We start from the raw sequence: 27852 nt of genomic DNA, 5'->3' as shown, positions 1-27852 counted from the left end.
AAATACAGCTTAGATTCAGATGGCCTCTGTGACAATGGGGAGAGACGAATAGTGAAGCCACCTCCTGCATGAGAAAAATGTGAAACTAAAATGAAACACAAATTAGCAGAAAAATGAAATTAAGGAAGAACGTACATACTAAAGGGACTTAGAAACAGAGCAGATCAGGAAAGAGAGGGTAAGACAGAACCATCAGAGGAATGGGAAAACTAATGACTTTCCTGCAGGCAAGAAAGCTGCTGATACTTCCTTCAAAATGGAAACAATTCTATATTTTTTTCTGAATATAAAACATTCTTATTGTAAAAAATTAGAAAATAGGGACGAGTAAACAGATGAGTATGAAAATTACCTATCAGCCCATCACCTATAGGAAACCACGTAACATTTTGGTGAGTATTATTCTCCAATTTCAAAATGCCTGTACAAACATATTGACACATCTATCTTTATATACTGAAAAAGGAGAACAGCTTACATATTGCTTTATAGCATTCTGAATACGTTTTCATTATAGTAGCTACAGCTACTTTATTTGGAAAGGCAACATAATTCATTATATGATTATAACAAGGAATTTAACCAGAATGTAGGTGGTTTCTAACATTTTATTATTATAGACAATACCTGGATGAACATGCTTGCAAATATATTTTTGTAAATCTGCCTGGTGATTACATTAAAATTTATTTCTAGATCAGATGGGTCACTTTGAGGCTTTAGTTCCATGTAGCCAAACTGCTCTCCTGAAAGACTGGATTAGTTTGTTCTCATCAGCAATATATGGGAATATCATCCGTCTTTCCACACCCCCTTAAACACTTTACACTATCCATCTTTTTTTAGTACTTACCTGGTATACATAAAAGATCACTTTTTTTTTTTTTTTTTTTTTTGAGACAGACTCTTACTCTGCTGCCCAGGCTGAAGTGCAGTGGTACCATCACAGCTCACTGCAACCTGGGCTCATAACTCCTGGGCTCAAGGGATCCTCCTACCTCAGCCTCAAGTAGCTGGGACTACATGCACACACTCCCATGCCTGGCCAATTAAAAAATATATTTTTTTTAGAGATGAAGGGTCTTGCTATGTTACCCAGGCTTGAACTCCTAGCTTCAAGCAGCCTCTCAAAGTGCTGGTATTACAGGTATGAGCCATTGCACCTGGCCAAAACATTGCTTTAAAGTTTGAATTTCATCCTTTGTGAACTAATTATCTTATATTTCACACATTTTTCAGTTTGACATATAGATTACATTTTTCTTAACTTGCATTTTTAAACTTTGTTTATGCCAATTTTTTTTGCCATGTAAAAATTTTGAATTTGTACATAATAAAAACAATTGGTCTTTGTCTTTAAGGTTTCTGGATTTACTGCTAATGTTTTAAAAATTAGGGTTGAGAAGAATTCATATATTTAGGGTTAACAGTGATGGACAGAATGATTGCATGCATGGACGAGTAATGGTAATTTTGTTTTTGAACACAGAGTAAGCCCATAAAGATGACAAATTGAGAATAAAATATTTTTCTGATTCATATTTTCCTACTGCAACAGGTTCCCGCAGTTCCTACTGACTGCAGTAGGGTTGAAGGTTAAACCATCAGGCTCATGAAAAGCCAACTTCTTATGCTTGAAAACAAAAAAAAAGTAAATCAAACTCCTCTGTGTGATTTCACTGAAAAAAATCTAATCATGCTCAATTATGTTCGAGGAGACAAATGTCTACCTAAATCAAATTCACATTGCAGGCATGTTTATTGTTTTTAAGAAAACACTCATGTTTATCCTACAAATAGCTATAAAGTCTATGCTTCTTCAATTTCCTTTCTTTCCTCTTTCTTTCTTTTTCTATTTCTTTCTTTCCCTCCCTCCTTTCTTTCCCTTTCTCCCTCTCTCTCTTCCTTTCTTTCTCTTTCCCTTCCTCCTTTCTTTCCCTCCCTCCCTCTCTCTCTCTTCCTTTCTCTTTCTTCCTTCCTTTCTCTTTTCTTTCTTTCTTTCTTTCTTTCTCTCTTTCTTTCTTTCTTCTTTCTCTCTCTCTCTCTCTCCCCCTCCTTTCTCTTTTTCCTCCCTCCCTCTTTCTTTCCTTCCTTCCTTTCCTTTCCTTTTCCCTTTCCTTTCTCTTCCTCCCTCCCTTTTCTTTTCTCTCTCTCTCTCTTTCTCTCCTTCCTTCCTTCTTTCCTTCTTTTTTGATACAGGATCTCTTTCTGTCACAATGGAGTACAATGGTACAATCATAGCTCAACACAGCCTTTACCTCCTGGGCTCAAGGGATTCTCCCACCTCAGCCTCCTGAAGGAGCTGGGACCACAGGCATGCACCACCATGCCCAGGTAATTATTCGATTTTTTTTCTGTAGAGGTGAGGGCTCCCTGTATTGCCCGGGCTGGTCTCAAACTCCTGACTCAATCATCCCACCTCGGCCTCCCAAGGTGTTGGGATTACAGACATGAGCCACCATGCCTGGCCTTCCTCTTCAATTTCTAATCTCTCCCAAACTAATATATCATAGAAATGATCTGAAATCATTGGTGTAAAAGAATTCTACAATAATAGTGGGCCTTGAGTAAGATGTATACATGTCATGTGTGTGTAGTAACTAAGGCTGGGCTCTCTTGCTGTGGTCCATTCATGCCACCCTGTACAAAGAGCTAAGGCTCTGCACTATTAGAATAAAACAGTTTATCCTCTGCCCCATGGTTAAGAAGTCCTGGAACCAAATATTTCTCTTTACAAACTTAGGGATTCAAAAGAGTTCAGAAAATATATTTTTTTCTTAAACGTGACCAGGCATGTAGCATTGCAGAAACAAGTTTAAAAGCAAAGGCAAATAGATTATTGTGGAAGCAAGAAGGCCATTTTCTTAAAAGAGCAGAGAATTCATTCAGTAAAGTGCATTGGTAAATAACATATAAAGAGGATTTTTCCCTCAGCCATGGAAAATGTTAATGTAAGACAGCTAATGCCCAGATGTTTCTCAGAATAATCATTATAAGCATTTCTTCCTTTGCTCAGTTAGCAGATATTTATTGAGTACCTGCTCTGGGCTCACCAGAACTGTTTTAGTGCAGGAGACCCAGTGGTTAAATCTCTGCCTTCATGACATTTATGTTCTAGTGGGGCAGACACACAACAAATGAAATACAGGAAAAAAAAAAAAAAAATATATATATATATATATATATTTAAGATAGTGATAAGCATGAAGGAAAAAAAAATGAGGAAAGAGGGACACAAAAGGTCAGAGGAGGCCAGGCGCAGTGGCTCACGCCTGTAATCCCAGCACTTTGGGAGGCCGAGGCAGGCGAATCACTTGAGGTCAGGTGTTTGAGACTAACCTGGCCAACATGGTGAAACCTTCGTTTCTACTAAAAACACAAAAATTAGCCAGGCATGGTGGTGCACGCTTGTAATCCCAGCTACTTGGGAGGCTGAGGTGGGAGAATTGCTTAAACCCGGGAGGTGGAGGTTGCAGTGAGCCAAGATTACACCACTGCACTCCAGCCTGGGTGACAGAATGAGAGATTGTCTCAAAAATAAACAGAGAAACCCCAAAAGGTCAGAGGAAAGGAGGAAATGGCAACTCTAAATTGTAGATAGTACAGCCAGCATAGGCTTCCCTGGAGGTGACCTTTGAGTAAGGGACTAAAGAGAGTGAAGGAACTGAAGTTGTGGATCTCTGGGGGAAGTGCTTGGGCCAGGGTAGACGGCAAGTGCAGAGGCCCAATTTCCTTTGGCAGCTGCAGTGCAGGATACACAGCTTGAGCCTAACCTGCAGCTGCTGCTAGGATTCCCACATGTATAGTCAACTCACTGGGTGGGTTGCCAAGACTATGAGTGTGAAGGCACAAGGAGCCTTCTGAGGGGACCTCATCACAAGGTGATACAGTTTGGATGTGTGTCCCCATCCAAGTTTCACACTGAAATCTAATCCCCATTGTTGGAGGTGGGGTCTGGTGGGAGGTGACTGGATCACGGGAATGGTTTTCTCTGGAATGGTTTAGCACCATCCCCTTTGGTCCTGTCCTCCCGATCGTGAGAGAGTTCTTATGTGATCTGGTAGTATAAAAGTGTGTAGCAACTCCCACCTTGCTCTCTTGCTCCTGCTCTGGCCATGTGAGGGCCGGCTTCCCCTGGGCCTTCTACCATGGTTGTAAGTTTCCTGAAGCCTCCCCAGAAGCCAAGCAGATGCCAGCATCATGCTTCCTATACAGCCTGTGGAACTGTGAGCCAATTAAACCTCTTTTCTTTATAAATTACCCAGTCCACGTATTTCCTTATGGCAATGTGAGAACTGCCTTATACATAAGGGAACTTAGAGACGTGGGCAGATGAGGTTGTCCCAGAAACCAAGCCTTAGCTGAAGGGGAAAAGCAACTCTGAGAACATCATAATGTCTGTCACTTGGGTTTATCTCCTGGCTTACCCCCTTTAAATACTTAAGGCCAAGTATTGTGATAAAGGGAGAAGTTGCAAGTAAAAACAGTAATTTTATGAAAACCTGTGAGGTACAGGGCACAAGGAATGGGGGTACAGTTCAGTTCTTTCCAGTGTGAGTTGTAAGAGACAGTCACTCTCATTGCTACAGCAAGGGACACAAGGTATCTTTAGCAAATAGTCAACTCCAGAAATCATTCCTTTGGCTGTTGGAAGGCTCTAGAAGAGAGGTGGCATGAGGCTGGAGCTGAGAGCAGGCATCAGATTATAAGGGTCTTTGTTTTAATAGATAAGGAGTTCAGAATGTTATCCTAGGAACACTGGGGAATAGAGACATGATCAGACTTGCCTTTTAGAAATATTACTCAGGTTGCCCAGTGGAAAATGGATGGGAGGCAGCAAGATGGGAGACTGGAAGTTATGAGACTGATGGGTGATCTAGGTGGGGAGCAGATGGGAACTGAATTGGAGCAGTGGCAGTGAAGCTGCAGGAAGATGTACAGATCTGAGAGTATTTAGATGATGGAAGCTACAGAACCCAAGTGAATTAAGGTGGGTGGCAGTAAAGGGAAAGAAGAGTAAAGGAAAATCTTCAGGCATTTGGTGTGAACAGTTGGGTAGAGGGGCACTTAGATAGGTGACATGAGAGGAATGGGCAGGCTGAGGTTTCTCTCCTGGGGGAGTGGTGGGGCTTGTTGATGAAATCTTTTGGGACATGCTGAATTAGAGGTTCTGTGAGCACCAGGTGTCAATGCCTAACAGGTAGCTGACTGACTCTCGGATGGTTCTGTCCTTGAGCTTTAGACTTAAATATTCAAATGCCTGACAGGTAACTCCACTGAGAAGTCTGATAAACTCATGATGCCTCACAGTGAATGTCTCATCTCCCTGTGACCCCGTCCTCCACCTTCTTATCCTGCTCTCTGCCACCACATTCACTCCCCCACCCCTCACCTGTCCCAGGGTGGCACCACCATCTTGCTTGGACTCATGCAATAACCCGCTTCACATCCTCTTCATTTCTGTATACCCAGTGTTCAGGGCAAGCAGTACCTGCGGACCCAGCTAGGTGTGCCCCAGGGACTCAGAAATAGCTCTCAGAGAGGCAAGCTATGAAGTCATCAGATGATAGGTCAGAACTCAGATAATGCACGGTCAAGTCTGACTGTAACCTGACTAAAGAAGGATGAAGGGGTCGGGCACAGCGGCTCACGCCTGTAATCCCACACTTTGGGAGGCTGAGGTGGGGAGATCACCTGAGGTCGGGAATTTGAGACCAGCCTGACCAACATGGAGAAACCCCATCTCTACTAAAAAAACAAAATTAGCAGGGCATGGTGGCACATGCCTGTAATCCCCGCTACCTGGGAGGCTGAGGCAGGAGAATCACTTGAACCTGGGAGGCAGAGGTTGCGGTGAGCCAAGATCGCACCACTGCTCTCTAGCCTGGGCAACAAAAGCAAAACTCCATCTCAAAACAAAAAGAAAAACAAAAACAAACAAACAAACACAACAACAACAAAATGATGAAGGATGGGTCAGCAATGGGAGCTCAGGAGGCAGAGTCAGAAAAGGAAATTTTGGTAGCATTATCGACAGCATGGTGGTCCCTGGGGGTGCAGGCAGGCAGACACAAATACCAAGTCCTTGTGGCAGAGTATCCCTATGATGGAGGGTGAGTGTGGAGCTCTAACATTCTGGCCCCCTAGCCTTAAGTTTACTCATGTCCCTTGCTCACCAGGCAATCTCTGACTAGAATTACGCTTGCCATGCAGATTTGCCTACAGGAAAAGACGCACTAATTAGCAAGGATGATTATTCTGTCCATCTGAAAGTATGTATCAGTTACCATCACAGATCATTAAATTAGCATTCCAGCCTGCGAATGGAAGTCTCTGTGGACCTGTTAATGCATGCCTTGGGATCTGAGAGGCAGGTGCATGCCTTGGTATGCTGACAAATTCAGTATTTGATACAAGAATTCTATTTTACTTTTCTCCCATTATAAAAATGATATGTATTCATTATTGCTTTCTCTTTTCCACTCTGTCTTTGTTTCTAAAATCACTCATAATTTCAAACATCCAAAAACAACTACTACTAATTGTCAGGATGTTTCCTTCCAATCTGTTTGCTATGCATATGGAAATAATGTTTAGCAATGATTTCATTTCTTTTTTGTAAAAATGCAGTACAGATTTGCAATCCCAAATGACAAAATTCCTAATCAGCTGTGTGGAAGAGAGTTTTGGCTGCTTTCCTCATGCCAAAAAAAGTTGACTACACTGTAGTAAAAGAACTAATTTCTGCAACCTGACCAAGGAAAAGGTTCCCTGTTTCCAAGACCATGGCAAGAATCATAAGCATGAAGAGCAATCCAGTACAGCTTTTATGATAGTCAGTGGTTAACCTCCAAAAACCATAATTACCCAACTAGCTACGTGCTACATAGTATCCTTCTAATCTTAAATTCATGTCCCTAGGGAAAATATCTAGTATGTATGTGTCGGTGTATGTGTGTGAATGGTGCTTTCCTAATTCTCTCATTCTTTCTATATTTATTAGCTAGTCTCCTTCTATAAAGAGCTCTGTCATAAACTCTTTTGTTACCCTGAAATATGAATCATAGAAGACACTCCAATAAATGTTGATTCTTTCCCTTAATTCATCAAATTTAAATTCTTGATGCTCAGAAACGTTAAGCACTCAGTAATTGGTAACTGATATAGTTTGCGTGCTTTTAGCTTTGCTACAATTTGGGCATCTTACTATGATGTAAACAAAAAAGAAAAAAATGAAAATAATCACCAAAAAGTTCCACAGTTTTATTTTCTTTAACTCAAACTCAGTCACAAGATGTTGAGGCCAACAAGTCAAGAAGGCATACATACCTCATTCTCTGATGAACTTGCAGAGATGAGCACCTCTTGGGCATCAAAGAACTCAGAAACAGACTCTGACATGGAGAGGCGGCTCTCATTGGCTACTTGCTGTGATAGGGGGAGACTGACATGGATTTGCTCACCAGCCTGCGGAAGACAGAAGCATACAGTGTAATTGCTTTTCCCCCTGTTAGAATAGCTATTCCTTTAATTAAATTAGCCAGATTTATACTCTTTAATATTGTATGTTAAAAAGTGGCGGCCACAAGTAATTTTCACTTGCAATTCAGTAATGACCACTGTATACGTTTCTTTCCAATGTGTCTAAAGACCCCAAAAGGAATAGTTGAAAGGTGTTGGTACTGTGCCTTGATTTTAAATCTTTGGTTGATTGATACTGAGTCAGGTTAAGCTGCTATGAATACCCTGATTGACTGTAGAGACAACTTCATTCTCTTATTCTTAGCTCTGTCATATTCTAACAGTACATTAAACATGAAGAAATATTTGTAGAAACTACTAGAGACATGCTAAGAAAATCCATAAAACTAATTTTTGAGACAGACTATATATGTCACTTTGCAATTTGATCATGAATTTTAACCAATAAAACACATGACTGGAATATTGAACCTTATTTCAAATTATACTTTTATTCAATAAGTTATAGTTTTCAAGGAAGCTATTCAAGTTTCAATTAAAAATGTAAGATATATATATTTTTTCTAGTGCACATTTCAGGTTGAAAAGAAGATTCCAACTGAGATGATCAAATTATTTTTGAATGACAAATTTTAGAAATACTTCTAGATTCTGGGCAGTTGAGTGAATATAAGTATTATCAGAGAATACAGAGCCCATGGAGGTGAATGAATTTAGGGTGGAAAACTTAAGTCGAAGACAAGTTGTTTTGGGATAATATTTCCTAAGAGGTTAGAACCCTTGTACCTATAGATTTCTAGTAAAATGTATGTTTTTGGTACAAATATGACCTTAAAATCAGTTAAACCTCTCGTCTTGTTACATATATCATCACTGTATATAAAGCTCTAATATTACTGTTAAAAAGTGTAAGTTCTCATGCTATAAAGTAATAATTTTATGGAGAGTCATAAACAGAATTATACACTCAAGTTTAGCCCAAATACTGAATGTTCTCCTATTCTCTTAACATTTCTTCAAACTGAAAAATGGAATAATAATACCACCTAACACAGAGGGTTGTTGAGCGTGTCAAATGAGATCACACATGCAAAGTCGTTAACACAATACCTAGCACATAGTAAGCATTACCTTGACACATGTCAGCTATTAATTAGCAGCAGCAGCAGCAGTAGTAGTAGCTGCAGCAGTACCATTAGCATTATCTTAACAAGGTCAGGCGACTTCTGTCCTTAGGGCTTTCAAACAAACCTTAAGAGCACTTTTACTTAGCAACCTTCTCAGCTAAATTTTTTTTTTTTTTTGCAACATTTCACCGGCCATTTGATGCTAATGAACATTTCTAATGACGAATGAGACAGACATTGAAAATTAACAAGTTGGAGTAGATATATAAATCAAATATTCAGTGGTATCAGGTGAACATAGGAATAAATAAAAATAGACACTGATCACCAGGAATAAATGATGTCAAGCTCTTATATATCCTTTACTTCAAAGAACAGTGAACTGTCAGCGACACAAATATTTATGGAGGGAACCTTTATTAACAGTGAAAGAACTGGATATAAATAAACAAAAATATGCAGTAAATTTAGATGCTAAAAAAATGGGTACTCTGCATCTATTTAAAATGAGTCTTACCTCATCAGGGCTAGGAATAATATTTACACTGACAACCTGATCACAAATAATAGACTCTGAATGTATTCTGTTCAAACGACTCCTTAGTTCAGCATTCTGGTTGAGTGCCTTAAAATAACAAAAACCACACATGTAATTTAAAATTAATAAGCAAGCATAAAACAGAACAAGTACGCAGGTACAAGTTAGACAATGATGTCTGTGATGTTCTTAGCTCTAAATTTTGAAGCCATCATGAGCCAGACCCTACCAGCAAGGAGTAAATAAATGGCTCAAAAATAAGGTATTAATTTTTTGTAATATAAGATTGCTACTTTGAGGGTTGGTGGGCTGAGTTAACAGATTTCATAAAAGTGATTCATGGAATTTTCTTTCCTTTAGAGTGAGGCCCATTATACTCAAGCCCAGTCTACCACTACATATATATTACTTTTTGCAGCCTATGATGAAAACTACTGTTTTCATTGAAAATTCTTTCACATTTTTGTTCTAGTTTCTAAAGTTTGGGAGTTGTTTCAAAACTGGGTAGCTACCTTAAAAATTAGTTAGAAATAGAATGAAACGGCTTTAGTTTATAGAATTAGATTTTCGTCTGTTTAAAGAAAACATCCGTATTTTCATTTTCCAGGAGCACATAATATATATGACAATGCTGCAGAACTAACTTAAGTGCAAACAAAAAGGTGTCTTCAATGAACAGTGTAGACACTGACAACCATAATAAGAACATAGCACTGAAAGTACACCAACTCTAAGTTCTCTACATGACACTACCTCCAACATGCTTTAAGTTAGCATCAGTAAAATACTACTTGCTACAACACAGTTTAGTATGTGGAGTAACTGCATTTATTACAAGAAGAGAAAAGTTTTACATAAGCATGGCATCGCTACAAGGACCCTGTTGACAAAGGTACAGTGAATCCTCTGGTAAGGAACATCCCACTGATACACAGAAACATGTTCCATTTATAGAATACAGATGTAGCTAACTGGAATTGTATCAAGCCTCAAGTTAAAGACCTGTGAGAAGACAAGGCCCAGTGAAAAGATAGCTTTCTTTTCCTTCCCATTAAGATCAGCAATTAGAAGATATAAAGATATAAATGTCAGTGCCTAGTAAAGAGGGCATCTGCTTCAGGGAACGGGCATTCTGCTTCATTCAGAGCCAATGAATACAGTAAACCAATATAGACACAAATATAATCTCATTATTACAACTCTGAACCTATTAAAACACCCAGGGTTAATACAAAGTAGCTAAACTCTTCATTGCCTTTTCTCTCCTCTCTCCATCCTGGTTCCCGTGTCTTTCCCTCCCTCAACCCAGTTTTTGCTTTTTGAGGACGTAACTATCACTTGCAGCCTTTGGCTTTTGTTTGAAGCTGTTAGAACCGGTGTGTAAAATATTTCAAATCATATACTTGATCTGGAGGACTGTCACATTGATGGATTAAAGGTGGATACAGATTCTACAGTCATTACATTTGGAGATAGGAGGAAATAAGTCTCTGACTATCTGAGAAAACAGGAATGTTTTAGGGGGAAGGTGATAACATTCTTAATAGATAAACCATGTGCCTCAAAGGAAGACTCCTAGTATCTTTTCAACCTGAGAAAGTGCTCAGGATCATTTTTCTTGGAGCAAAATCTCAAACACTTAGAATTAGAAAACAAAAACAAAAACAAAAAACCAACAACACTGCATTACTCTTATCTTTTGTCAGTACTATAGGCCTTTCTCCTATATGTTAGGACCACGAAAGATGCTGATTTCTTCTTCGTTCTCTGCCTACAAGTGAATGCATAGTTGCCTTAGTTACTGAAATATTTGGAACCATATATGCTTTGGTGCCATATAAGTGGGAGGCTATTTGATAGTTTTAATTGCAGAATCACAGTTTTTGTTGTTGTTGTTTGTTTTGAGACAGAGTCTTGCTCTGTCACCCAGGTGGGAGTGCAGTGGCGTGATCTCAGCTCACTGCAACCTCGGCCTCTGGGGTTCAAGTGACTTTCATGCCTTAGCCTTCTAAGTAGCTGGGATTACAAGGGTGCACCACCACATCTGGCTCATTTTTGTATTTTTAGTAGAGATGAAGTTTTGCCATGTTCACCAGGCTGGTCTCAAACTCCGCACCTCAAGTGATCCTCTGGCCTCAGCCTCCCAAAGTGCTGGGATTACAGGCAGGAGTTAGCCTGCCCAGCACAGAATCACAGTCTAACATCTCGCCACTAATGTCAGTAAGAAATGAACTAAGAGGTTTTTTTTTTTTTTTTTTTGAGACGGAGTCTGGCTCTGTCACCCAGGCTGGAGTGCAGAGGAGCGATCTCGGCTCACTGCAAGCTCCGCCTCCCGGGTTCACGCCATTCTCCTGCCTCAGCCTTCCGAGTAGCTGGGACTACAGGCGCCCGCCACCTCGCCCGGCTAGTTTTTTGTATTTTTTAGTAGAGACGGGGTTTCACCGTGTTAGCCAGGATGGTCTCGATCTCCTGACCTCGTGATCCGCCCGTCTCGGCCTCCCAAAGTGCTGGGATTACAGGCTTGAGCCACCGCGCCCGGCCAGAGGTTTTTAAATTAAATATAATTTATTCTTTTTCTTAGATGTGATGTGAAAAATAAAAATTCTGGCCTGGGAGTCAGAAGATCAGGTTCTTTTGATCTCAGGGCTAAGTAGTCTTCACCAAGTTACTTAACCTTTCTGGGGTTGTATTAAATAAACATACAAATTTGATTGAAACACTAAGTTAGAATCCTGCACAGTGCCTCTTGGTTATCATGATGAAGATGAACTAGCATCCAGAATAGTGCAAAAATAATTTGGGTTCGGGGATTTTCTGATGCTTACAATATGGTTCATAGGAATTTCTATACTTCACGGGGCAAATCATCAGTATTTGGCTCTCTGATAAGAGCACACTCAAGGTATTTTTACATTCTATGCAAAGTTTACTTTGGCATTCGTTGGGATGGTCTGGAGAGAGTTTTATCACCTATGTTCTTACTTAATTCTCTTATTGTTGAAACCCTGTTCTCTCTTCCATTGACAGCAAAAAGAGTAGCATGGCAGCAAAAGACAGAAATCCTAAAGTATTTCTTATTAAGATGAAAGCCAGGCATGGTGGCTCATGTCTGTAACCTGAGCACTTTGGGAGACCAAGGCAGATGGATCACTTGAGGTCAGGAGTTCGAGACCAGCCTGGCCAACATGGTGAAACCCCAACTCTACTAATAATACAAAAATTAGCCGGGTGAGGTGGCACACGCCTACAGTCCCAGGTACTCAGGAGGCTAAGGTAGGAGAATCACTTTAACTCTTGAGGTGGAGGTTGCACTGAGCCAAGATTGTGTCACTGCACTTCAGCCTGGGTAATACTGCAAGACTGTGTCTCAAAAAAAAAAAAAAAAAAAAAAGTATGTTTTTATTAAGCTGAAGAAAAATAGAAGTACTTTCATTTGTTAAATTTTTTAATGTAAATGTTTTAATGTAAATTTTTTCAAACTTCAAAACCAGTTTTTTAAAAATGATGGCAAATACTCAAAGCCAAAGATCTGCTGTAGTTCACCACTACTGGCAAAGAATTACACTCTCCTGCCAAAATGCTAACACTGTGCCACAACAAAACAGTTTGGTTCCATTTTAACTACATAATGATGCATTTTGCTAGTTCTTATTTTAATCACTTTTAGAATTGAGACAAAAGTAGAAGACTCATCTCTGCTGCTATGATTTGAAGCCAGATGTTAAGCATGTGGAGTTCAAAGCTAAAAGTTTAAAAGACATCATTTTATTAATAATATCTATGCACTGGTAGAAAAGAGTAGCTGTTACATAGCACAGGAAGCATGGAAATCAAGACCATTCCCACTCTGGCAACCCCAGTGGTGAAAAGTGTAAGCCGGCAACTGAGCATGCAACAGCCCCTTCTGCGTATCCTCCTCCTTTTGCCTTGATCGTACAGGCTGTTTATGAAGTTTGCTACAACCAAGTGCCATGAGCTTTCAGGTAGTGCTTAGGTCTACATTTATTATTTCCTGCCCTGAAAATTATTTTTATCTAATAATACCATGTTTCTATAATAATATCATGGAAACTTTGGGACAAGCATTGTCAGGGAAATGATGCTCTTCGTGACAACAGAAAGGGCCTAGAAGATGGCAGAAATAAAGTAGGGAATGTACCCAAGAGGAGGGAGCAGTGGCATAAGCAAGGAAAAAGGAGGCAGAGGACCAGTCCCTGGTGCCAGCCAATGAGAAAGAAGAGCTGTGGAGACTTGTCAGCAGTAACATCGCTCTTAGTGGCATACAGGACCAAAGGCCTAACAGGGAGGAAGCACCTTGAAGCCAGGAACTGGGCACAGATTCTTCACTCAGCAGGTTTTATGCATATTCTTACCACTTGCTTTACTGAGCTTGGACTGCACTAAAAACTACAATGCATGCTCATTTCCCCACACCTCATGTCCCTTATGCACATTTCAAGTCTAATATATCCAAGAAACGCACAATTCCTTTCCAATGTATAAAATAAGTTACTGTCTTAAAGATTTGAGCCAGAATCAATTACCTAAATTGCCACCTCCTTAGCTACTAACTACCATTCATCAACCCTGGCAGGTAATTCCTAGGTGAAGATTTATCTTAGGCTGGGTGAGACTCTGGCATAAACATTTTACTAAATGGAACTGTGGGTTCTATGAGAAAAACATAGAAGCCTAATGGCTGGAGAAGGATATGAAACATATGGCAAGATGAAATCATCATAAATTTAAACCCTTTAGATAAAAATAAAACTGGTTCAAAAGGAATGAGAAAATGAGCATGGAAACTGTCAAAGCTAGAGCTGTCAAAACCAAATCCTGGGTCTCTCTTTAAAATCACTTGTTTTTTCAATTACGAAAATACCATTAAAGTATATTTGGAAAATGCAAAATATAGACAAAGTTTTAAAAAATGCATCTTACTACCCGACTGTTAGTAGTTTGGCCCATTTCTTTCTAGATTTTTTTCCTCTGTATTTTAAAATATTGTTTAGTGGGTGCACAGTTTACATACTGTATCTGCCCCTTATTCTTTGCACATAAGCAGTTATTTTGTTTCAAACTCTTCACACACATAATTTTAATAGTTGCATTAGCAAGTATTTCCTACTATTGGACACTTATGCTGTTACTGATTTTTACTAGTACAAATAATACTGCCATGAATATGTGCATCATTGTTTTCTAAATTTCAGCTTTAATAGACATATCAGCCATGGACCTACAGGGTAAAAGGGTAAAAACGTTTTAAGGCTTTTAATAAATATTGCCATATTATGTTCAAAATGACGACAATTTAAAGTTTAAAGAAGATATCAGGATTCTATAAAGAGTATCTTCACATACAACAAATTTGGCCGAGTCTCAGGGAACTATGAAATCCAGGAATAAACAAATACATTTGCAACTTTTATTTCATCACAGAATAATTATTTGGGTATGTGAAATGCTGTGGACAGGGAGGATGACAGATATGATTGGGATTTTAGATTATGCTACTATATAGTATGTTAAGCAATTTTTTTGCTTCAATTCTCATATTTACTACATTTCACTGATTCTAAGATGCACATATCCCCCCATATTCACCGCCTCTGAAGCACTGTGTCAGTTCAATTGACAGTGTTTTTTTTTCCCTTTCTCAGTAATGCACAAAATGATGATGCATGTAACAACTGATGGCATCTTGATTTAATAAAATACAGTGATTCTAGCTGGAATAGATGGGTCACATTCCGTTATTCACATTTATATGAGCCCAACTCTCACTGCATTTAACACAAGCTGTGCAGAATTTCTGGGGCCAGGAATCAAACTAGTAACAGTGATAAAGTGTAATGTATTGAAGATAGGCTCAAGATGAGTTGGATTTTTATTATTATGGTAATCTGGGGTGCTGAGGTTGCCTTAGTCTTATTATAGACTATTTCATTTTGGTGTTCAGGGTACTCCATTAAACAAGACATAAGCTGGGTGCAGTGGTTCATGCCTATAATCCCAGGACTTCGGGAGTCCGAGGTGGGAGGATCACTTGAGGACAGGAGTTTGAGACCAGCCTGGGCAACGTGGTGAAATCCCATCTCTACTAAAAATACAAAAAATTAGCCGGACGTGGTGGCACATGCCTGTAATACCAGCTAGTTGGGAAACTGTGGCAAGAGAATCACTTGAACCCGGGAGGCGGAGGTTGCAGTGAGCTAAGACTGAGTCACTGTACCCCAAACAGGGCAACAGAGCAAGACTCTGCCTCTAAAAAACAAACAAAAAAAGATATGAAATTATAGCTGATGTGAAATAAAGTCATTTATAAGGGATGGATGCCACATAAAATGTCCTGTCCTACAGGCTTGGGTCCAACATCTAGGCTCCCTCTCAAGTGTGAAAGTTTAAGTTTCATGGGGGTTAAATAACAGAATTACATATGTTTTTGTGTACATATAGATCGGGGAAGTAATATTACTTTATTTATTTTTATTTTTTTGAGACAGAGTCTTGCTGTGTCGCCCAGGCTGGAGTGCAATGGCACGATCTTGGCTCACTGCAACCTCCGCCTCCTGGGATCAAGCAATTCTCCTGCCTCAGCCTCCCAAGTAGCTGGGATTACAGGCACCTGCTACCACACCCAGCGAATTTTTTGTATTTTTAGTAGAGATGGGGTTTCACCATGTTGGCCAGGCTGGTCGAAGTAATATTACTTTAGAAGAGCAATTCATTAGACTGCCCAGCCTCGCAAATTGTTGTTTGCTCAAGGCAGGTAACAATTTATGCTAAGCATGTTGTAAAAATGCTAATTTCAAGTATTTTATCTGCTATATGCCTTCGAAAAAGATGATAAAATTTGCTGAGTTTGATATACTTAAAGCCTTGTTGAAATGCAGCACTTTAATCATAGACATACATCAAATAGGATTTATGTCAAATAGGACATAAAGGCGGATCACGAGGTCAGGAGATCAAGACCAGCCTGGCTAACAAGGTGAAACCCCGTCTCTACTAAAAAATACAAAAAACTAGCCGGGCGTGGTGGCGGGCGCCTATAGTCCCCGCTACTCGGGAGGCGGAAGCAGAATGGCGTGAACCCGGCGGGCGGAGCTTGCAGTGAGCTGAGATCCGGACACTGCACTCCAGCCTGGGTGACAGAGGAAGACTCCATCTCAAAAAAAAAAAATTTTTTTTTCGACTACTAAATAAGTTTGTTTGTTTGCTTTAGAGACAGGATCTTACTCTGTTGCCCAGGCTGGAGTGCAGTGGTGGTATCATGGCTCACTATAATCTTGAACTCCTGGGTGCAAGGAATTCTCCTGCCTCCACCTCCCAAAGAATTAGGATTATAGGCCGGGCGCGGTGGCTCAAGCCTGTAATCCCAGCACTTTGGGAGGCCGAGACGGGCGGATCACGAGGTCAGGAGATCGAGACCATCCTGGCTAACACGGTGAAACCCCGTCTCTACTAAAAAATACAAAAAACTAGCCGGGTGAGATGGCGGGCGCCTGTAATCCCAGTTACTCGGGAGGCTGAGGCAGGAGAATGGCGTAAACCCCGGAGGCGGAGCTTGCAGTGAGCTGAGATCCGGCCACTGCACTCCAGCCTGGGCGACAGAGCGAGACTCCGTCTCAAAAAAAAAAAAAAAAAAAAAAAAAAAAAGAATTAGGATTATAGGCATAAGCCACTGTGTTTGGCCTAAAGGTGTTATTTAAATTCAGTCTCTCTCCCTCCTCCCCTCTCTGAGGGACAGCTGGCTTTTTTTCTGGACCCCAGTAAAATATCTGGGAGTTTAACTGATGACATTTGAATACGGACCAAACATGTCTTTAGGCTGCCTATAATGACACTATAATGTGAAGTTATACTAATTCAAAAACATACTCAGAACAGGGAGAGCAATGGTCTCAATGTACTCAAGCTAATTAGTACTTGATCAATCTTAAGCGCTACATTAAAAGAGGGACAGCGAGAACAGAGTTGGCCAACCAGGAGGGCTGATCAGTTGCTTTCCACCCTCACTATTTTCTTATCTGCTGGCCCTTTTTTCTCAAGATATAAAGATGCTGAGACTGCCAAATTCCAGGGCTGATGGTCAGTCTATATATTAGTTGCTACTACATTGGATTCTGTTAACCTTTTCCTTCCTGAGACTATTGAAACTCCCCTTGGTCTCAATGGTCATCACTTCTAAATCCTCTGGCTGCTTCCCCGAGTCTCCATCAACGGCTTCTCTTTCTTGGCCTGTCTTATTTTATTTTATTTTATTTTATTTTATTTTGCGACAGAGTCTTGCTCTGTTGCCCAGGCTGGAGTGATCTCGGCTCACTGCAACCTCTGCCTCCTGGGTTCAAGCAATTCTCCTGCCTCAGCCTTCCAAGTAGCTGGGACTACAGGCATGTGCCATCAAGCCTGTCTAATTTTTACATTTTGTAGAGATGGGGTTTCGTCATGTGGGCCAGGCTGGTTTCAAACTCCTGACCTCAGGTGATTCACCAGCCTTGGCCTCCTAAAGTGCTGGGATTAAGGTGCGAGCCACCGCACCCGGCCACTTGGCCTGTTTTTTTTGTTTTTTTTTTTTCTTTTTGAGATGGAGTTTCGCTCTCTCCTTGCTCAGGCTGGAGTGCAATGGCGCGATTTCAGCTCATTGCAACCTCCGCCGCCCAGGTTCAAGTGATTCTCCTGCCTCAATCTCCCAAATAGCTAGGATTACAGGAGCCCACCACCACGCCCAATTAATGTTTGTATTTTCAGTAGAGATGGAGTTTCGCCTGTTGGCCAGGCTGGTCTCGAACTCCTGACTTCATGATCCACCCGTCTCGGCCTCCCAAAGTGCTGGGATTACAGGCGTGAGCCACCACACCTGGCCGGCCTGTTGTTTAAATGTTAATGTTCTCTATAGCAGCAGGAGCACAACTGACCCTTTTATTCTGACTGCAATGCAATTCGTCAACATCTATAACTGCCCTGATACGCAGGGGCATCCATCTTCCTCTCTAGCCTAGACCTGTCTTCTGAGCTCTAGACATAAATATCTAATTGCCTGTAAAATGCCCCACAGACACCTCAATCTCCACAGAAATCTATCATCATATACCTAAAGCAAACCAGCTCCTCTTATAGTCCCACCTTGGGGAAAATAACTTTCACATACCCAGTTATCCAAGTAAAAACCCTGGACTGTCTTGATTTTGTGTTCTTGTCCTTTTCTAATATTCTGCTGATCTCCAAGCCATTCTGATTCTCCCTCCTGGGTGTCTTTTAAATGTATTCCCTCCTTCTACCAATGCTGGCATGGCACTTCCTCAGTTTAGGAATATTATCTCAAGTGTACAAGCTATTCTCAAATTATCTCAAATACCATAAGAATCTGTCAAACTAGTCTTGCCTCCCAATTCCACCTACCCTCCATACTGTACCAGAGTAATCTTTCTAATATGCAGAAATATGCCATAATAATTCTAATTTCTGGCATTATCATTTACCAGTTAAAATTGTTAAGCCCTCCCTTCACTGACAGGATAAATCCAAAACCCTTTGTGTAGTCCCTGATGAGCTGGTTCTTGCCTACTTAATCAGCTACTCTTAAGAGTAATTCTTCCTTGTTCATCTCATACTTCTTCCACTACGAACCACCTGCCATTCTCCAGACATCTCTCCCATGGCCTAACCATGAATAGCAATTTGTTAGAAAGGAGTGAACTGTCAGTAGACTTAAATACCTTAAGCAAAGGCTGCTGTGGTTTCCAAAAAGGAGTCCACATTTAGAGGTGATGGGAATAGATGGCCAGTGGGGGTGCGACTACCCCGAGGGGAGGGCATGGACACACACGGGAATGTGAACATCACCAAAATGCTGGGATGACACACAACTGTAAACACTGAATTATCTATTGGATAGGCTGTAATGGTCTATTTGAAACTTAATAGTTCCAAATTATTTTCACATCTTTCAAGGCTAAAATTGAGATTCTTTTGTAAAAATAAATAACAATAACAAACAATCCAACAAAAATCTATTGAGGCTCTACCTTTAGATGCAAATAAATACGTTTTGACAAGAGAGGGAAATATTTTAACCCCGAGGAAGCACAGTTGATCAAATTTTGCTTTATTTTACTTTTGTCATATTAGCATTGGGCCCTTCCTTGTGAGCGGTTGCTATCTATTCAGGCCAGGTTGAAGGTGTGATTCCTCCGAGAAGCCTGATCTGTGGCTCTGCTCTCAGCTCAGGGATCTCCCATTCCTCTGAGCAAACAGAGCCCTGGAAATCTGCACCACCATGTACTGCTGTGAATGTATTACGGCGTGCTCCATTTCACTGTTTCCTGCTCATCTCATGAATCAGATCATGAGCTTGCTGGGAACATGGCCAGGGCTACTTTTACCGTGGTGTTCTGTACCTTGCATAATACCTAGCATATAGTCACCTGAATGGAATACAATGAATAAGGGAATGAACAAATGCATAACTGTTGTAAGATTTCTCTTTATAATTATTTCTAATTTCACCTGAAGCCCGACCTGAGATCTCTATTTACCATTCTCTGTTTCACCTACAAGCAAATAAAAGCAAGCAAGCAGGCAAGCAAGAAACAAATGCATTTTCTTGTTTTTCTTAATAAAGCTTGACTTCTATCTCTAAGCCTCCATCACTAAATACATCTGAAGGAACCATTGCAACACTTAGGGGGACAAGAATGTATTTTATATGTTTACAGGATGACATTTGAATGTTTACTCGACCATTATTTTGATCTTTCTGATTCACGATACTTTCAAAATAACGATTTGGAAGACCAGTTAATGTCAACTGAGTGTTCCACCTATCCATAACATGAGAAGGGTCCAGGGAAAGCCATTAAAATGTTCTTCTAAGGGCCGGGCGCGGTGGCTCAAGCCTGTAATCCCAGTACTTTGGGAGGCCGAGACGGGCGGATCACGAGGTCAGGAGATCGAGACCATCCTGGCTAACACAGTGAAACCCCATCTCTACTAAAAATACAAAAAAACTAGCCGGGCGAGGTGGCGGGCGCCTGTAGTCCCAGCTACTCGGGGGGCTGAGGCAGGAGAATGGCGTAGACCCGGGAGGCGGAGCTTGCAGTGAGCTGAGATCCGGCCATAGCACTCCAGCCTGGGCGACAGAGCGAGACTCCGTCTCCAAAAATAAATAAATAAATAAATAAAATGTTCTTCTAAATAAAGCCCTCTGCAGACTGGCAGAATCATAGCGGATTTTCACGCTCATGCTCCTGAGACCCCTGGCTTTGTACTGGAAGCAGCATATGCCCCTCAGCTGACAGTGTTTTATGGATAATGCAGAAAGTGTGGCCCAGATAACAACATCCATGACATGAAACTTAACACTCAAAATACGCTGACAGTTCAGGGACATAAAACATGGTGACACGGTGTAAGTCTACTTTTTAGGGACTGAGGGAAACTGTTCAAGCAGGATCTGCTCCACACGGAGAACCACTTACCCAGGATTTGCTTGCTCCTTCACTCTGATCCAAGGCACCAGGAAGCGAATAATATTTTATATAAACACCGAGTTCTCACAAAATCACATTACAACATTGAATTCTCAAAGGAGTTAAGGTCAGTGCATTTATAGACTAAAGAAAATACTTCTAAGGAACTACTCAGTTGAAAAAAGCATAAGCACAGCTCTAAAGGATTTTTATCAGAAATTTCAACTTTGATATAGATACATAGGGGTTTGATTAGTATTAATAAGATCAACTCTATAATATATATTGAAATATAAAAGGCTAGTTCAGGGAGCATAACTTAGGAAGAAAACCTCAAGAGTGCAAATCAGAAAAGAAAAAAATGGGTGACAGTAATCAGCAATTTTCAACAGATTAAGATGTAAGTGGGAAAAACACTAAGTGTAGAAGATCTAGTACCTTTTAAATAAATATTTACTATTGGACTGAATATATCCTGGAACACATTTCAGATGTATAGGTCAAATAAATGCATGATTCTTTTTTTAAAATCAGGGGCTACCTTATAAATGACCTTAGAGAAGCATTAAGTGTTCAACTGGCCAAAATTACCATTATATGCTTACAAACAAGTTTGATTTATTTTCACTCTTACCTTGACATTTTGGGGAAGAAAAGTAATACACTCTAATACCGACACTGCAGTCTTTTGGGGGAATTTCTGCGAACTGTACTATCCCCATGACTAGCCACCTCCCTGCCAGCTCCCCATCTTTTGATCTTTCGTCTTACAGGGTAGGGAGTGTGTCACGTACATGCAAACACACTCTCGTCTACCTGAGACAGTGACTGTCGGAGCCGTGCCATCTGCGTGCTGTGGCCTTTACTGTGATCCTGCTCGGAAACCATCTGCTTCAGCTTCTCCTTCTCTATAGCTATGCTATTAAACGCAGACTTCAAAAGAGAATGCACTGGGTGGGGAGAAAAGTGAGAAAAAACTGTCAGATATGTGCAGAAAGAAAACACAATATAAATTTCTCCAGACTTTCACTCACAAATAGACATTTTCTGGAAAGGCTATGTAATGGTCTAATTAAAAATTAGCCTTCAAAAGGAATCTTTATCAGAATATCTATACTCCACACAAGTATTACAATGGCAATTGATCAGAGTGAAAAATTTGGTTTTTATACCAGACCAACAAAAATTTGGAAGTAGTATGTAAAATATCAAGACCAATGCAAAGTATCAATATTTAGAAATTAATTTATAATCCCTAGAAAGAATAGGGAACAAGTTTACTTGCCATATTTGATTATCATATTTGAGCAGTTCTGTGTAGCATAAAGTCTCACGTAAATCATTTAGAATTATCCAAAAACGATTTTCTAAAGGACGCACCCAAAAAGAGCATTTTATGCATTCTGCCAACATAAAACAGCTGGCTGATCAAGAAGTTTTGACCGGTTCTCTTGGAGGTAAGAAATGATATGCTGTTAAGAATAGCACTTGCATTACTTTCTCAGACAGGAATATCTTGTTGTTAAAGTGCTTTGATTTAAAAGCAACAATAAAAACAACACCCCCTCCCCATTTGGTACATACCTAACAAATTAGCATTGGTAAAATCTGAGGCAGTCTTCAATCATGAACTACAAAAAGGTTGACTTTCCAACATCTATTTTTATAACAGAGTTCCTATTATATGCAAAGTATTCTAAAATAGGTATTTCCTTATTTGAGAAAGGTATTTATAAAAGTGGAAATTTTTAGTGTAAAATAGAGTGGCTGAATTACAGGGGGAAAATGGCAGGATCACAAGGGATTCACGATCTATTGCTATGGCAATTGGCAGGATCGCTTCCTTTTTGAAGGCTGAATAATATTCCATTGTGTATGTGTATACCACAGTTTCTTTACCATTTGTCCACTGACAGATGCAATGAACATGTGAGTGCAGATAACTTTACAACAGGGTGATTTCATTTCCTGTGGATATATGCCTAGAAGAGGGACTGCTGGGTCATATAGTAGTTCTATTTTTAATTCTTTTAAGAATCTCTGTACTGTTTTCCAGTGTACATGGTTGCACCAATGTACATTCCCAACAACAGCGTACAAAGGTTTCCTTTTCTCCACACCCTTGCCAACACTTGTCTTGTCTTTTTAATAGCTATCCTATCAGGTGTGAGGTGGTGGTGCATAGTGGTTTTGATTTGCATTTCCCTAATGATTAGTGATGCTAATGTACTTGTTGGTCATTCTTATGTCATCTTTGGAGAAGTATCTACTCAGATGCTTTGCTCATTTTAAAATCAGGTTATATGTTTTCTTTTAAAGAAACATTTCTATTTATTTAATTTTTATGAGACAAGGTCTCACTCTGTTGTCTATTGTGGAGTACAGTGGCCTGATCATAGCTCACTGTAACCTCTAACTCCTGGGCTTAAGTGATCCTCCCACCTCAGCCTCTCGAGTAGCTAGGACTACAGGCACACATTACCATGCCTGGCTAATTTTTTAATTTTATTTTTTGTAGAGATGGAGTCTCACTATGTTGCTCACGCTTGTCTCGAACTCCTGGCCTCAAGTAAAGGTTATATGTTTTCTTCCTATTGAGTTGTATGAGTTCTTTATACATCCTGGATATTAACCCCTTATCTGATACATGGTTTGCAAATATTTTTTCCCATTCTGTAGGTTATCTTTTTATTTTGTTGATTGTTTTCTTTGCTGTGCAGAAGCTTATTTTTAAAAATTTACACAACAAGGTTTTTAATTTGAAATTTTCCATTTATTTAGTTTTGATTTTTTAGCCTGAATTTTTGGTGTTATATCTAAGAAATCCGTTGCCAAGAACAATGTCAAGGAGCTTCTGCTCTATGTTTTCTTCTAGGAGTTTTACAGTTTCAGGTCTTACATTTAGGTCTTTTATCTATTTTGAGTTCCCTTTTGTGTATGGTGTAAGATAAGGGTCCAATTTCATTCTTTTGCATGTGGAAATCTGGTTTTCTCAGCATCTTTCATTGAATAAATTATCCTTTTCTCATTGTGTCTTTTTGGTGCCTTTTTTGAAAATTAGTTGATCATATATGTTTGGATTTATCTTGAGGCTCTCTTTTCTGTTCCAGTGGTCAATGTATCTGCTTTTAAGCCAATACCCTACTATTTTGATTACTATAGCTTTCTAATATAATTTTAAATCAGAAAGCATGATGTTTTCAACTTTGTTTTTTTCCCCCCAGGTTGCTCTGGTTATCAAATTCTTTTGTGGTTCTATGTGAATTTTATCTATTTTCATATTTTTAATTTATTATACTTTAAATTCTAGGGTACATGGCACAACATGCAGGTTTGATACATAGGTATACATGTGCCATGTTGGTTTGCTGCACCCATCGACTCATTATTTACATTAGGTATTTCTCCTAATGCTATCTCTCCCCCTGCCCCTGACCCCTGGACAGGACCCAGTGTGTGACGTTCCTTGCCCTGTGTCCAAGTGTTCTCATTGTTCAAATCCCACCTATGAGTAAGAACATGTGGTGTTTGGTTCTCTGTCTTTGTGATAGTTTGCTGAGAATGATGGTTTCCAGCTTCATCCATGTCCCTGCAAAGGACATGGACTTATCCTTTTTTATGGCTGCATAGTATTCCATGGTGTATATGTGCCACATTTTCTTAATCTAGTTTATCACTGGTGGACATTTGGGTTGGTTCCAAGTCTTTGCTATTGTTAATAGTGCCACAATAAACATACACGTGCATGTGCCTTTATAGTAGCATGATTTATAATCCTTTGGGTATATACCCAGTAATGGGATCACTGGGTCAAATGGTATTTCTAGTTTTAGATCCTTGAAGAGTCACCACATGGTTTTCCACAATGGCTGAACTAATTTACACTCCCACCAGCAGTGTAAAAGCGTTCCTATTTCTCCACATCCTCTCCAGCATCTCTTGTTTCCTGACTTTTTAATGATCGTCATTCTAACTGTCATGAGATGGTATCTCATTGTAGTTTTGATTTGCATTTCTCTGATGACCAGTGATGATGAGCATTTTTTCATGTGTCAGTTGGCTGCATAAATGTCTTCTTTTGAGAAGTGTCTGTTCATATCCTTCACCCACTTTTTGATGGGATTTTTTTTCTTGTAAATTTGTTTGAGTTCTTTGTAGATTCTGGATATTAGGCCTTTGTCAGATGAGTAGATTGTAAACATTTTCTCCCATTCTGTAAGTTGCCTGTTCACTCTGATGGTAGGTTCTTTTGCTGTGCAGAAGCTCTTTAGTTTAATTAGATCCCATTTGTCTATTTTGGCTTTTGTTCCCATTGCTTTTGGTGTTTTAGTCAGGAAGTCCTTGCCCATGTCTATGTCCTGAATAGTATTGCTAAGGTTTTCTTCTAGGGTTTTTATGGTTTTAGGTCTAACATTTGAGTTTTTAATTCAGCTTGAATTAATTTTTGTATAAGGTGTGAGGAAGGGATCAAGTTTCAGCTTTCTACATATGGCTAGCCAGTTTTCCCAGCACCATTTATTAAATAGGGAATCCTTTCCCCATTTCTTGTTTTTGTTAGGTTTGTCAAAGATCAGATGGTTGTAGATGTGTGGTGTTATTTCTGAGTCCTCTGTTCTGTTCCATTGGTCTATGTATCTGTTTTGGTACCAGTACCATGCTGTTTTGGTTACTGTAGCCTTGTAGTATAGTTTGAAGTCAGGTAGCATGATGCCTCCAGCTTTGTTCTTTTTACTTAGGATTGTCTTGGCAATGAGGGCTCTTTTTTGGTTCCATACGAACTTTAAAGTAGTTTTTTCCAATTCTGTGAAGAGAGTCATTGGTAGCTTGATGGGGATGGCAATGAATCTATAAATTACCTTTGGCAGTATGGCCATTTTCACTATATTGATTCTTCCTATCCATGAGCATGGAATGTTCTTCCATTTGTTTGTGTCCTCTTTCATTTCATTGTGCAGTGGTTTGTAGTTCTCCTTGAAGAGGTCCTTCACATCCCCTTGTAAGTTGTATTCCTAGGTATTTTGCTCTCTTTGTAGCAATTGTGAAAGGGAGTTCATTCATAATTTGGCTCTCTGTTTGTCTATTATTGGTGTATAGGAATGCTTGTGATTTTTGCACATTGATTTTGTATCCTGAGACTTTGCTGAAGTTGCTTATCAGCTTAAGGAGATTTGGGGCTGAGGCGATGGGGTTTTCTAAATATACAATCATGTCATCTGCAAATAGGGACAATTTGACTCCCTCTTTTCCTAACTGAATACCCTTTATTTATTTCTCTTGCCTGATTGCCATGGCCAGAACTTCCAACACTATGTTGAATAGGAGTGGTGAGAGAGGGCATTCTTGTCTTGTGCCAGTTTTCAAAGGGAATGCTTCCAGTTTTTGCCCATTCAGTATGATATTGGCTGTGGGTTTGTCATAAATAGCTCTTATTATTTTGAGATATGTTCCATTGATACCTAGTTTATTGAGAGATTTTAGCATGAAGGGCTGTTGAATTTCGTTGAAAGCCTTTTCTGCATCTATTGAGATAATCATGTGGTTTTTGTCATTGGTTCTGTTTATGTAATAGATTACATTTATTGATTTGTGTATGTTGAACCAGCATTGCATCCCAGGGATGAAGCCAACTTGATCATGGTGGATAAGCTTTTTCATGTGCTACTGGATTTGGTTGGCCAGTATTTTATTGAGGATTTTCGCATCGATGTTTATCAGGGATATTGGTCTAAAATTCTCTTTTTTTGTTGTGTCTCTGCCAGACTTTGGTATCAGGATGATGCTGGCCTCATAAAATGAGTTCGGGAGGATTCCCTCTTTTTCTATTGATTGGAGTATTTTCAGAAGGAATGGTACCAGCTCCTCCTTGTACCTCTGGTAGAATTCGGCTATGAATCCATCTGGTCCTGTACTTTTTTTTGGTTGGTAGGCTATTAATTATTGCTTCAATTTCAGAGCCTGTTATTGGTCTATTCAGAGATTCAACTTCTTCCCGGTTTAGTCTTGGGAGGGTGTATGTGTCCAGGAATTTATCAATTTCTTCTAGATTTTCTAGTTTATTTGCGTAGAGGTGTTTCTAGTATTCTCTGATGGTAGTTTGTATTTCTGTGGGGTCAGTGGTGATATCCCCTTTATCATTTTTTTATTGCATCTATGTGATTCTTCTCTCTTTTCTAATTTATTAGTCTTGCTAGTGGTCTCTCAATTTTGTTGATCTGTTAAAAAAAAAAAAAAAAAACCAGCTCCTGGATTCATTAATTTTTTGGAGGGTTTTTTTGTGTCTCTATCTCTTTCAGTTCTGCTCTGCTCTTAGTTATTTCGTGCCTTCTTTCCTGCTTTCTCTTGTGGGCATTTAGTGGTATAAATTTCCATCTACACACTGCTTTAAATGTGTCCCAGAGATTCTGGTACGTCGTGTTTTTGTTCTCACTGGTTTCAAAGAACATCTTTATTTCTGCCTTCATTTTGTTAATTACCCAGTAGTCATTAAGAAGCAGGTTGTTCAGTTTCCATGTAGTTGTGCAGTATTGAGTGAGTTTCTTAATCCTGAGTCCTAATTTGATTGCATTGTGGTCTCAGAGACAGTCTGTTGTGATTTCTGTTCTTTTACATTTGTTGAGGAGTGCTTTACTTACAATTATGTGGTCAATTTTAGAATAAGTGTGATGTGGTGCTGAGAAGAATGTACATTCTGTTAATTTGGGGTGGAGAGTTCTGTAGATGTCTATTAGGTTTGCTTGGTACGGAGCTGAGTTGAAGTCCTGGATATCCTTGTTAACCTTCTGTCTCATTGATCTGACTAATATTGACAGTGGGGTGTTAAGTCTCCCATTATTATTGTGTGGGAGTCTAAGTCTCCTTGTAGGTCTCTAAGGACTTGCCTTGTGAACCTGGGTGCTCCTGTATTGGGTACATATATATTTAGGATAGTTAGCTCTTCTTGTTGAATTAATTCCTTTACCATTATTTAGTGGCCTTCTTTGTCTCTTTTGATCTTTGTTGGTTTAAAGCCTGTTTTATCAGAGACTAGGATTGCAACCTCTGCTTTTTTTGCTTTCCATTTGCTTGGTAGATCTTCCTCCATCCCTTTACTTTGAGCCTATGTGTATCTCTGCACGTGAGATGGGTCTCCTGAATACATACTGATGGATCTTGACTCTTTATCCAATTTGCCAGTCTATGTCTTTTAATTGGGGCATTTAGTCCATTTACATTTAAGGTTAATATTGTTATG

General features: G+C 39.7%; 1 protein-coding gene across 31 annotated transcripts in view; it reads right to left on the bottom strand.

The window, feature by feature from the left end:
* Positions 1–27852, bottom strand: part of OSBPL6 (oxysterol binding protein like 6) — a 207998-nt gene that overhangs the window by 15016 nt on the left and 165130 nt on the right. For 16 of the 31 annotated variants that reach the window (XM_077957254.1, XM_077957262.1, XM_077957250.1 and 13 more), the window contains 3 exons: positions 21438–21571; positions 9127–9234; positions 7330–7467 (listed from right to left, as the gene is read on the bottom strand). In XM_077957254.1, the coding sequence (XP_077813380.1) occupies positions 7330–7467; positions 9127–9234; positions 21438–21571 (380 nt within the window). Of the gene's footprint in view, positions 1–7329; positions 7468–9126; positions 9235–20630; positions 20655–21437; positions 21572–27852 lie in introns of all 31 variants that reach the window. The other 15 variants (XM_077957270.1, XM_077957257.1, XM_077957259.1 and 12 more) reach the window with 2 other exon arrangements.

The sequence above is a fragment of the Macaca mulatta genome, chromosome 12 (assembly GCF_049350105.2).
Source record: "Macaca mulatta isolate MMU2019108-1 chromosome 12, T2T-MMU8v2.0, whole genome shotgun sequence".
NCBI lineage: Eukaryota > Metazoa > Chordata > Mammalia > Primates > Cercopithecidae > Macaca > Macaca mulatta.
Note: the sequence above shows the minus strand (reverse complement) of the source record. Positions and strands in the feature narration are given on the sequence as shown.